Below are 13,092 nucleotides of genomic sequence, written 5' to 3'. Positions count from 1 at the left end.
TCCAACTCTATTATTCTATGTTTCTACAGCAATGTACTAATTTCTCCTTATTTTATACTCTGGAATCTTTTTTAAGGTCCCTGTAGTATATATCAAACTGCAGGGAATGCAAACACATTATTTGGCAAAAGTATGAACATTCCAGGACTGATATCAGTAACATATTCTTGGTCACTAGGGAAATAAAGATTTGTCTCAATTAAAACATTTTTTTTTTTTGCAAATAGTTATGTCTTCTCCTATTGGCATATCTCTCAAAACTTTATTCCAGGGATTTAAAGACTATTGAATCATCCATCATACGATTTGCAAACTATTGTCCTTTATGCATGGCTCCAGTCCATTTGAAGCTTAAACAATTTTTTCCATTACTTAAGGAGCAATGTAACAACAGTGCACTCAAGGAGTACTATGAAGTACACACATCTGTCTCAAAATAATATAAGCTGATAATGAATGCTGAGGTTCAAAGACAAAAATTGCTCTTCTTTGGTTAATATCTTCCTACTCTCCAGGTGGTTGCTTACACTCAGTCTGATCTCATAGTTCTATAAAACACCATGCTGACAGCAGCCAGCAGGTAAAATACAAATATAATGCATACAAACTTCTGTTAATGTCCCTTTTGCTGCTTAAAAATTTCCATTCTACTATAGATGTTTTATTTTAATGAATGATCAACAGTTTTCTCATTTTGGGAACACAAAGGAAACAGACCAGGTAGATTCCATTCATAACTCAGCCAATGGGTAACATGGAAAATATAAGCTGATCTGGCAGGCAGTGGGGGTTCACAGTGGCTCACAAACTGTTTCAATAGTGGATAGACTATTTGTAAAGAGTGCTATATATAGACTTGCTTGGGTAGTTGCAATGGGAATTCTGGAAAATCCCTAGTTATCAGCCTTGCATGATCAGCCTTGCATGTGGAGGCAGCACAGGAAAGAAAGTAAACCAGGAGAAAAAATGGCTGAGTAAGATACAGTTGACCTGAACTCCATGCTAAACTTAACTTTTGTTTCTATGGAACATGTAGGACCTGCTGACTCATATCCAGTTTCAGTATAATCTTGGTCAAATTCTAGATATTATTGGCACCAGTACTTTTTACTCTATCTAATATGGGACTAGTAAGTGACTCTTCCACAGTGTGTCAGGGACTGGTACTACACTTGCACCCTTTGGCTACAATTATTTCTGGAAAGTTCTCCAGGAGCTGTCAGCAGATGTTCAGGGATCAACACAAGCACATGAACCACTACTTTGAGTAATGCTGATCTGAAGCACAAACAGCTCTCCAGATGCTGACCTGCTGCTTCCATAGGTCCTGGCTATCATAACCATGATTCGAATTTGAAGATATGTCAGGCTAGATGTCCGATGTACCCTGTGTTTTAGTATAAAATCCAATTACTCTCATCACGTCCATTGCTTCCTGGAGATTAGTGTCTGCATCTAAGAAGGTTAACATCTCTAATGAACTCCTCAGACAGTATTTTCTGATGACAGAAAGTATCATATTTCTGGCTGACAGCAGTTAATACAGAACAAAGAAAATGAATTTCAAAGAGTAATGTCTAATGCTATGCTACAGCATACCAAATTTACTCACAGAAGCTCTCTCCAGTTCAAATGTCATACCAATGTGTAGATTTTTTTTCACTCACACCCCAAAAGTAGAGGAAACAAACAGTTATCCTTGTAGCACAATGAGGCATGGCATACAAGTTTCCCAGTTGTTTGTTGGCTAAGAGCATCAGTCTAAGATGTGTGAAAGTGTTATTTATCTTGGTAGTTTTGGAAGTTTTCCAATTAGTTTTAAAGTTGGTGAAATATGAAAACTTGTAGCCACAAAGGAATCAGCCTTTAGCATTCTGCCTCCATTTCAGAGACTAAGAGTTTTTTTTTTGTTCTGCATCCCTAAACAGGCATCAAGAGGTTTTTGAGAAAGATTAGAAATAGTAAAACAAACACTGGCAAGACAGTGAGTCTAAATCTACTTTCAAGAATTGAAGCCAGGTGTTTCTAAATACTGCCAATATCTTTGTCCCCAAATGGGAAGGGATCCAATGATGAGTCAGTGAAGAATCATGTTGATAAGTAACCCCCTTCAATAATATCTGGTCATGGAGAGGCTACAAAAAAAGAATTAAGTCCAGACATTCATGGAAATCACCTCTTGGGTTCAGCTGCTTCCCCTACCATTTTTTCACAGAATGATTAAAATGAATAAAATTTATAAAAAAATGTTTGTCCAAAAACATTCGGAGCTGCCAAGTAAAGAAGAGGGAACACTTTTCTTGAACCATAGGCAATCCTATCTCAGCATCACTGGAGGATGATGAAGAATGATTAAGAAGGTCCCCTCTGACATTTTCCCTTTGAAGCTTTCTTAAATTAAATCTATATATAGGATTGGATCCAGGCTGAGTCATGCTTAGAGTAGACTTACCGAAATAACTGGAGCTTGAATTATACATACTACAATTTATCAATCTGGATTCAACAGATGGGCTTTTTGTCCTTGCAGCTAATACAAAACTACATTCTTTGCAGAAGAAATACAGTATTAACTGTGCCTTACTGACACATTGTCTTGCAGCAATTTATGTCATTTTTCTTTTACTCAACATACTTTAACTCTTCTAAAGTAGGTGGCAAAAATAGTGGACAACATTTTATTACTGTTGTTGTTATTATTGTTTATTTATACCCCAAATTTTCTCTCTACAAATGAGACTCAAAGTGGCTGAAATATACTGCTTCATCACATAACATCAAGTGCAAAAGAAGAGGCTTAACTGATAGCTAATGGCACTTACCACCAAAGAAGATCTTTCGGCGAACAGTCAACAGCACCTGGCCATTTCGTGCTGCACTAGTCATTAAATCCAGAACTTGCTTGTGTGATTTCCCTTTGACTGGGATACCATCAATGCATACCAGTTCATCTGCAGCACGGAGTCTACCATCTTTTTCAGCTGCTCCCAGTGGAATAATGGCTCCAATGTAGATCTAGTAGCAAAGGATACAGACACATGAACATATTTAAGTATGAAAGGACATTCACTCCAAAAATCAATATCCCAATTACAATGTAAATATGTGTGTGATTAGCTTTAACAAAAATGAGAAGTCTAGGAACAATGGTATTTCTAACATTACTTAGCACTCAAGAAATAGGTGATTGCCTCTTGGATTCTGAAGTCTTTTTGCAAATGCAGCAAATTGTCTTCTACCTGAAATGCTATCCCTAGGTACACAGCCCCAATGCATTAGCATCTGCTATAACTTGTTTTCATCTCAGCTGAGTTTAAGATGTGGTAATAATTATTGACTGATAATGCCCTTTTAACTTTATTATCTATATATCACTAAGACTTCAAAGATACGCAGAGGTCTTTCTATTTTTGGTGTCTTCGTTAGGAATGAAGAAAACTTATCAAAACACTAATCTTAAAAAATTAAGAAATTTATTTTATGTTAACTTTTCATGACAAGAGATGTGGGAGAGACAAGATGACTCAGTTGATATGTCAATTATTATAAATTTGTTATCAAAGCCTTTGAAACAGGTTGTGTCAATTTAAAAAAAAACCTGACCTACAGGAGTTTTGGTAGACATTCTTACTAGTCAGCTTATTGTTTTCTAAAGCCCTAAACATGACATAATGAACACATATAAAATGTATAACAATTTCTGACCAAATAGTAGTTTATTTTTGTTTTTATCTAGAGAAGAAGGATCAGGTAGGGTGCTCAGTGGGTAAACCACAGATTTTCTCATCTCCTCTTCTCATTGCAGCTCTTTAAACCTACTTTGAAGCTGTTTTTGAGGGTCAGAGATTTTTGTTACTATATGAAATCTAACCTGAAAGTATGCATTTGGGAAGGGAAACAAGCAACTCATAACTCCTCCTACATGCATGTACAGATACTACATCTGCTCACATAGTAGAATCTGTGTATCCTGGCCTTAATGTTGGAAGCAGCACAAGAATGAGCATTTAAAAAATATTTCCAACATAGACCATGTGCAAGGATATTCAACTACAGGAAATAGAGAATGCTTCAAAACAAGTGATAGCCTATGAGTTAACTAATCCACCAACACCTGGTAAAATTTAGTTGAAGCATTTTTGTGATATGACTTCATAGTACAGCTTTGCTTACTCATCCCCACTGGCTTTTGCCTGAGAAAAATAGGAAAATGTAGCTAATGATGTCAATTCGAGCATATACGTATGTCAACTAAATGTTATTAGACATGATCACTATAATACACATGTATTTAAGAAAGCCATTAAAAAGCTCATACTCCAACTTAAAGCCATCACATCTTCTATGCACCTGTTAACAGGACTAATTCTGTCATTTCATCAAGTTTTTAAATATTCCCAATACTGTATAAAGGGACTTGGTAAAATGTCAATAATTAAATAAATATTGTATGTACTTAATTATCAGTTCTTCATTTGCATAATTACTTTTCCTGTATCCAGATTTGAACCCGTCTATTAAATTATGCTTATTTTCATATATATTTATGTTGATATACACACTCTACTTTTCCTAATAAATTTATGGAAGAATTCATCTCTCTTGCCCAATAGTAAGTGAATGAAAAAATTGCTTTTCAAAAGGTTTTTTCAAATGCTAATGCGTATCACTCCCAGTGATTATTTTGCTTAAAATGAGTGTAAATCTAGGGATCTGGGAATCTGATGTCTTCTTTGTGAAGGATGCCAATAGTTTTTATCTCAACCAGCAACCAAACATTTCTTATCAATACATCTAATAAAATTAAAAGTAATTTATTCATACATTTCAGGCAGAACTTGTAAGGTATTATGCAAGTATTATTCCTATTCAGCACCATTATATTAGATTAAAAAAATGACCTGCTAGAAGTACCTGCTAGAACTACTGCTATAATATAGAAGAGTAATTTAGTAATGAAGACAACATTAAGGGCATAAGCTACTTAGCCCCAAAATAAGCAGCAGTTTACTTACTGACTGATCAGGACCATCTCCTCCAAGAACCCGGAAGCCAAAGCCTGTCTCTTGCTTCCGAAGGAAGACATCCAAATCCTTCGTGTTTGGAGCTAGTTAAAAAGATAGAAAAAACTGTGTCTGCACAAAGAAACTAAATGGTCATTACACAACAACGTAAACAATCATTACATTGGTTTATAGAAGAGAAAAATCCATTATAAACCATTACTTTTCACGTTATTAAAAATGACAGTTAATAATTTGTGGCATTAAATCAAAAATTATTCTAAGATAAGTAACATACCGTCTAAGTTCAGCAGGGTTTTTTTGTTTTTTTGTTTTTAAAAGCCCATGACTGCAGAAGGCTGTTTTAGCAGCCCCTTCAAATTTCACCACCATCACATCATCACCATCCCAAATGGAAGGGGGGAGGGAGGCTGGCCCCCAATGACTATTGGCACTCACTAAGCCCTGAAGCACACCACTAGCTATTACATATTGGGGGGCCCTTCATATTTTACTGTCTCTTTGTTCTTTTTTTAAGTTTCTTTTCAGCCTTTCTTAAAACCAGGAAAGGAAAGGATTTCTTATTCCATTTGGCACCTATTTTAAAGAAAGATTTGCACAGGCTGAAGGAAGGTGTCTAGAGGCCTTGAGAAAAAATGAGGATGGACTTAATTCCAGTGGTCAATGGTACTCTCCAATGGCTATTTTGTAGTGAAAAATTAATTGTGTGCATGCTGAATCATTGGAAGCCCTGGAACCAGATAGTGCTTATGCGTACCGCAGGGGGTAGCCTCAAACCAGTTCCAAAATCCACAGTACCCACAACTCCACAGTCATGGAGTAATCTTTTTTATATCTAATTCTGCTGCAATGTGCATGTGTGGATTGCTGGTGCAGCTGTCCTTTAATCGGTTTGCCATGCAATGTAATTTACACTCAGGGGTGCTGATGTGCATTATTGGCTCTATTTCAGGGTTTTCCTCAACTTGCTCATCCTGGTGTAAAGTTCTTAATGTGCATTGCTGTTGATGTTGATGGCATTCATCATCCACACTGTCAAGCTGCTTTCAAACTGCATTAAGTAGTTTGTGTAGATGTGCCCTCAGCCTCCAACCCTCCCTACAAGGGATTAACAACTCAGGAAACTACCCTGATCCAACAAAAATGAAGGAATGCTGTAGCTCCTGACAATCACCTAGTCCTGCTCTAGATGTCACAGAATTGCTGGTAACATCCTTCACCATAAGCATCGCATGGGCAGACAAGGGGAGGCTTTGGATTTGCAGGAACCAGAGTCCTCCCCGCCCTTAACCATGCCTTTAATATGGTCAAACATTCAGACAAGCATGCCATGGAGGAGAATAATTTTTAGTAATGGTCAATGTCACTTCTCTATCATTTTGGAAATGCTGAAACACTTTGAAAAAACAATAGAGGTATCATATATAGGCACATTGGAAAATGTTTGTGGTTGTGAATTTATTTGCAAGGTTGGACGTGAAATCAAGTTATTCACCACTGGTATTCTTATAATATATGTATTTAATTAAATAAATGTGATTCTATGATAATATTAATCCAGGATGCAACTACTCCACATTATACACTTGTCATCTTGAGGAAAGATTACACTTAAGCTTCCCAGTGTCAATATCTATTTCAAAATAGAATGTGTAGCAGTTTTATCAATTGGCATGAAACTACACAATGTTAAACTGTGTGTAATGGATGTATATGCATCTAATGAAGGAGACTGAAGTGTGCAAAAGTGTATGCAATCAACTTCTTTCTCTCAATGTTTTCAATAATCCTTTACTGTTAAATCACTTTATTTGTTCAAAGTTATTTCTCCGAACATAGGAAAGATGTCTAATCAAATAAGTTGAAATATTAAAGAAAAAAAATGTTTGGACAGAAATAGTACAAAATGTTTGTTAACAAAATCAGGATAAAAATGCTGAAGGGGAGAAAAGTCCAACAAAATCTAGATGACAGTTACACAATATTAACTAGGTCAGTTTCAGAAGCTGACTGCTGATTGCTCCCCTCCCCTAACTTTACATAGGAAATTCTCTGCCAGCTAATGAGTTTCTGAGGGACAGACTTAGATTATTTGCATTAGAGTCAGAATAACCAAGAACAAAAGCAATGAAAATAACATATGGAACACTTCAAAGATGGGAATGGGAATAGTCATATAATCTTCATCTACCTCCAGCAATCTAGCAGTGAAAAGCACGCAGGAGATTCTACCCCCATGTAATTTTCCGGAGAGATTTGTTGGTGTTCTTTTCTGTTGTGGTATCCCAGCAATAAAACACATAATTGTTTGCCTGTTACCTCATTTTAGAAAGCAGGTTAAAGACTGTTTCATCTTGCCATTGTTAGTGTTTAATTTTGCTGGTGTGCAAGAATTATTTAGTTACTATTAAAAGAATATACAACTCAAAATATTATTAAATGTGATTTTTTGAAATAAAATTACATGTCTCAACTGTTTCAAATTTCATTAGTGTGATACAAATGGACTAAAAAGAAAAAAATGACATATGTATATTAGATAAAGTAAAAGCTGCTTCATATTCTAGGCCTTTCTTCTTTCTAGTTGCACTCTCTGCTTCTTTCAACAAATCCAAAAATGTATGTAAGAAACCCAGAGCAGTTTGTGAATATATGAATGGATGACTCACACAACTACACATTTCCTTAACTAAAATAGAACCCCCAAAAGCAGCTGATACAATTGTTTCTTGCAAGGTAGTAGAATTTTAAAACTTAGATGACACGCACATTTAGATAACATCCCATCTATTCATGTGCAATTTGACCTCATGTATAAGTCAAGGGCAAGTTTTGGGGTCAAAATTGTGGATTTTGATATGAGCCGCGGATAAGTTGAGGGTCATTCTGGAGAACTATCCCCCCCCCCACCCCAACCACCATTTTATCATGCTCTTTGAATATCTGGAAAACACCATCACCTCTTCAAGAGGCCAGCTATCCTTGACCGTCACCACTACCATTTTACGAGTACCATCCAGACATACAAAGAGGCTAGAACCAGCAGTGCAGCAGGGAAAATAGACAGGATTGGGGCCTTTTTAAAGGTTTTCTATGAGGACTAAGATCTTGCCATTCCCCACTCAGAGAAGGGGATGGTTTCCTTTTTGATAAAAAGTTAAGGTTACCTAAATGAACCTGTGGATCTTTTTCTAAAATGTACCATATTCCTATGGTCAATCTTTTTCTAAAATGCACCATATTCCACGAGACATCTTCCAAAAAAACCCCCAAAAAAACAAAAACAAAACAAAACCCAGGTGCTCTTCTTCCTTGAAATATTACATTCTGAAAAGAATACTGAAGTCATAAACTGTCAAAAACAGTCTCATTTTAATGTGGTGAAGATGCATAAATTATTTTTATGGCAGAAAAACATAAATTTGCTGAATACACAACCATTTTCTGAAACCACACAGGCAGATGCTGTAGCCACTAGCAGGATAGTTTTAAAACCAACCCTGCAATTGTTTGAAAGAATCTGTGACCCATGTTGACAAAATGTTGTTACATTGCAGCTGAGAAACATGTTTACTGTGAATGAACTATATCAGAGCCATCTTCTATGGTTTAGGGTTCCCATTTCCTCTAGCATTTGTTTCAGTTTCATCAAAACAGATCACCATTTGCATTTACCTGTGGCTCATATATATGTGGAAGGCTGTTCCCTGAAGATTGTCCAATCTAATAAGTTATAGCTTACCTCTGCACATCTTGTGGAAAGAGAGAAATGTTGAAATATATATTTTGAACACATCACTTTTGAAAAGAATATTTTTACAACTGAAAAGTTCATAATGTAATGTAAGTCTATGTACTCACGTTTATCTTCAAATAATGTTTTTGACTTTAGATAAACTTCTGAAGGGTCTAGCTTTGGGGAGGCCGACCTCATAGCAATAGGTGGAAAAGGCATGGGATGTGGGGCTGACTCGTTGATGGCTTCTTGGCTTCCTGAATTTTCCTGCTTATCTACTTTCTGAAACAAATAAAACAACACATGTGAAATAATGTTTTAAAGGCTTAAAGAAATAAGAGAAAAAGCAAGGCAAACATTATTCAATAAATGTTCCATAAAGTTATTATTATTAATTTCTTATGAGATTTGAAAATCTTACAGGAATGATTTTAATGCTGAAATGCTAAACTATAGCAGCAGGCTTAGATTTCTCTTGTTCTAAATTTGCATAGTTAACTATGAGTAGTAGAGTGATGGATGTTCCAACGCTGAGGCAGAAAATTAAAAAGGGATTTAAGTGGCCAAAAATTTAGGACACAATATACAAATGGCACAATAGGAGAAATGTGAAGAGAAAATTTAAAATTCACATTGTCTTATACTCTCAAATATATTTTTATAAAATGATGCAAAGGTATTTAACCCCAGAAAAGATTAACTTTTTATCACATGTGGTAAACTTACGAAAAAGCAAAACAATTCTGGATCCAAATTCATGGATGGAGAGAGGAGATTTTAAAAACTAAAATACAATTGAAACCATAATTTCTTCTTCTTGGACTTTAGAAAATACAAAAACGAGGAAAAAAACTGGGAAGATGATTTCAATAAATGATGTCATCTAGACTGTTTATATGCCCAGTAATGGAAAGATGGGAGATTAAATATCTGTCTAAATGAATCACTCACAAGTAGGGAAATATAGTACATAACATAATTGCAGGAGTGAAGACTTATATGTTCCCCTATCAGGTATGCAATTGTCACTATTAATAACTGAAGTAGATATGTATGTTTATATTTTGTTGGTTTATATTTAGGTTGTTTGTTTATTGTTATGTGGATTAGACTATTAAGTAGTTTTATAATAGAAATTGTATTTGTATTCTAATAAAAATATTTTAAAGAGGTTTAAGTATTTTTCAGCAGTGGCAATAAGTTAAAAATGTCCAGAGTCTGACATTTCATACATCTAAAAGCATGAGATGACATTACAACCTTTATATTTGATATTAAATTGGTTAAACTGTCACCGCATACAAACTGATTCTGCCCAGCTCTTTTTCCATATATCTCTGCTACAATTTAAGATAATGATGTCACTGTGCTTCCAACTATAACGTTTGAGAAGGATTGCAGATGGACTACTCTACACACAATATTCTTGCTCTTCCTCTGTAACTGTTTTACATGTTATTTCCTCTATACTAGTGCTGTGAAGATTTCAACTTGTCCCTGAATCTACTACACTGCCTTATATAAGATAGAATTAGCTGGGTCTCATCTCTCAATCTGCAATATGTGGAATAGGGACATAAGTGTAGAAAGAATCACTGATACAATTCCTGTTATACTATTTTGTCCAATGTGTTTTCATAATTAACTTCAAGCCCTATTCCCTAAACATGACTATAGTCATTATTTTTACACATATAAGTTTTTCAAGTAGACCCACAATTTTAAGGGCTTTCTGGGGAAAAGATTAAACTGTTCTATTTGTCCTGAGCTACTACAAATGCCCGAAAGGCATCAGAATCTGTCTGAATTTAGAACAATTCAATTGACAATATTTTTCCCTGCTGGACTCATCTTGTAGTTTAAGGCAGTCCCAGGATTGACCTACTTACCAATGACTGAGGCAAGCAGACCTGTGAATAAGACAGAGGCACTCAGACAGAAAGGGTGGTTATATTAACCAAGTCAAAGGGCTCTTCCAAACAGACTCTATATGCCAGGATCTGATCCCAGGTTTTCTGCTTTAAACTGGATTATATGAGTCCGCACTGCCAGATAATCTGGGATAAACAGAAAACCTGGGTTTACATCCTGGGATATAGGACATGTCTGGAACAGCCCTAAAATAATGGCTCTGTTTCAGTCCAAACCTTCTGGATGGGTGGTTGCCCCAAAGCTCATGAATTCATTCCCTAGGATAAGCTCTTTGCTGTCCTTCTGTTAGCAGGCAAAACCTATCCTTACAGTCTTTTGAGAATGGAATGCTTTGTTAAAACAAATGTTTGATACAGGTCTACAGCTTTTAAAAATCAAAAGAAATACTATGTTTCTTTTAATTTTGTAAATTGCCTTCTGTGCCTTGGTTATAGGGTTAGGGTTAGTATTATTTCCTTCTTTTAGGATCTCCTGGGACAGATTAAGCTCTTGCCTTGACGGTAATAGTTCCTTTCTGAAAAAAATTATGGTGCAGTACTCACACTGACCTGTTAATAAGCCAACCCAGTTTTTTGGGCTAATTTTTTGATGAATGTTTCTAGACTTATACATGAGTATATAGGATAAGTATCAAAAAAAAGCATGGAGCCATGGCAACCACAGCGTAAACACACTCTAGAGTAGTTTTTAAAATCTTATTTAGCAATGAAACTTTATAAAAGAAACAGAATTACAAAAGAAAAATGTACATTCACCCCTCTACTGAAAATACAAATCAAAGATTAAGACAGCAAAAATGAGAAAGAGGAAGAGACTGGCAGAGTGAATGTGTTTAACGACATCTGTCATTGTGCACACATATGACTCAGAAACAAGTAGCAACACACATGATGTATGGAAAGATCTTTTTTCTAAAATCATGTTTTAATCATGGAGAAGGTAAGTTTAAAAACAGATTAAGTGCCTCCATGTGTTTTTTTAAACAATCTTGCTCTATTAGGGTGTAAGTATATATTTTGGAAAAGTTATGCAGTGGTGTTTATAGATGGAAGAAAAATGTCCATTTTACTTTTACCATTTAGCTCATCCCTAACCTTTGGAAAAACCAAATGCAACCGCTTTAATTTTTGTTCCTATCTGACACAGTTTGCTTGGCATGTATTAACTTCCCAATCCTTTTCTATACTATGCTTTTTAATTTCCCTATTTCCAGAAAACCAATAAAAGAAAAGATTCAAAATGGTTTTCCTAAGCAAAATACAGAAAGGCTGCTGATTAATTCTATTCATTTCTTTGCTATCATTTTCTCTAATAACACAGGTTGGGAACCACTATGCTATTGAGACAATAAGCAGAACTCATTTCACTCCCAGATTGTCCTGAAAATGTAAATAGATATGCAGCCATTTTGTTTAATCAATTCCAGAGATACAGGACTACATGGCTAAAAGAAATCTTCATTCAAAGATAAGTATTATAAGTAAAGCAATTGCTATACACTCAATTTCTGACAGCCTTCTCTGAAGTATTCAGAGTTTTTCATTACACTCAAAGATGCTGTTTAAACCAAATCTTTATTTCAGAAGGAACATATGTAAAACTCTAATTAAAATTATTCAACAGGAGCAGCAGGACATCCAATATGAATGCTGCAAATAACTAATTACCTCCATAAACAGAAGATATAGTACGTTACAGAAAATATCTTATCAGTACTCACATTATCAATACTCACAACACTGGATGTTTTAGCAGGTGAGGAAGGGCCTAAAATAGAGAATAAATATTAATATAAACCATCACACTGCTATATTCTATAATTACTTTATATACTAAGAGTCTTGTTTGGGCAACCACCAATTCAGACCACCACGCCAAGTCCCTCCCACCCCTCTGAGAAACAGGAAAATTAGTGCAGGCAACCCTCTCTACCCATAAATTCAGCACCCATGGAGCCAACCATCCATGGCTTGATTTTTTTTTATTAAAAACTTTGATTTGCCATTTTACGAAAGAGAAGCCATTTGACAATGCCATTGTATATAATGGCACTTGAGCATCCATGGATTTTGGTATCTACAGGGGATCCTGGAACCAAATCCCAATGGATACCAAGGCCCCACTGTATTATAAATGTCCCTACTATAGATCTTATTTCCATTATTGTTTTGAAGAAGATAAAAAACAATATAAGTCATTTCCAAGTACTCACCATTTATACTCATATATTAATCAATTGAAAATAACTGGGTCAACTAACATACAGGTCAATGTGGTACATCTGTCTGCTGAGGAACTGCTTCTGGCCTTTTGAATGCCTGGACAGAAAAATGGTGGTTCCGTCCTACCTTGGCTGAGAGAGCAAAAAGGAATGCTGCCACCTAAACTGACTACCCTTGG

General features: G+C 35.5%; 1 protein-coding gene across 2 annotated transcripts in view; it reads right to left on the bottom strand.

Annotated features, from left to right (window-relative positions):
• MAGI3 (membrane associated guanylate kinase, WW and PDZ domain containing 3) overlaps nt 1-13,092 on the bottom strand; it is a 173,610-nt gene that overhangs the window by 38,284 nt on the left and 122,234 nt on the right. For both annotated transcript variants that reach the window (XM_067468086.1, XM_067468087.1), the window contains exons 11-14: nt 12,413-12,459; nt 8,886-9,042; nt 5,016-5,107; nt 2,823-3,015 (exon numbers count right to left, since the gene is read on the bottom strand). In XM_067468086.1, coding sequence (XP_067324187.1) covers nt 2,823-3,015; nt 5,016-5,107; nt 8,886-9,042; nt 12,413-12,459 — 489 coding nt within the window. The remainder of the gene's footprint in view (nt 1-2,822; nt 3,016-5,015; nt 5,108-8,885; nt 9,043-12,412; nt 12,460-13,092) is intronic.

The sequence above is a fragment of the Anolis sagrei genome, chromosome 4 (assembly GCF_037176765.1).
Source record: "Anolis sagrei isolate rAnoSag1 chromosome 4, rAnoSag1.mat, whole genome shotgun sequence".
NCBI lineage: Eukaryota > Metazoa > Chordata > Lepidosauria > Squamata > Dactyloidae > Anolis > Anolis sagrei.
This window is presented reverse-complemented; position numbering and strand designations above follow the sequence as displayed.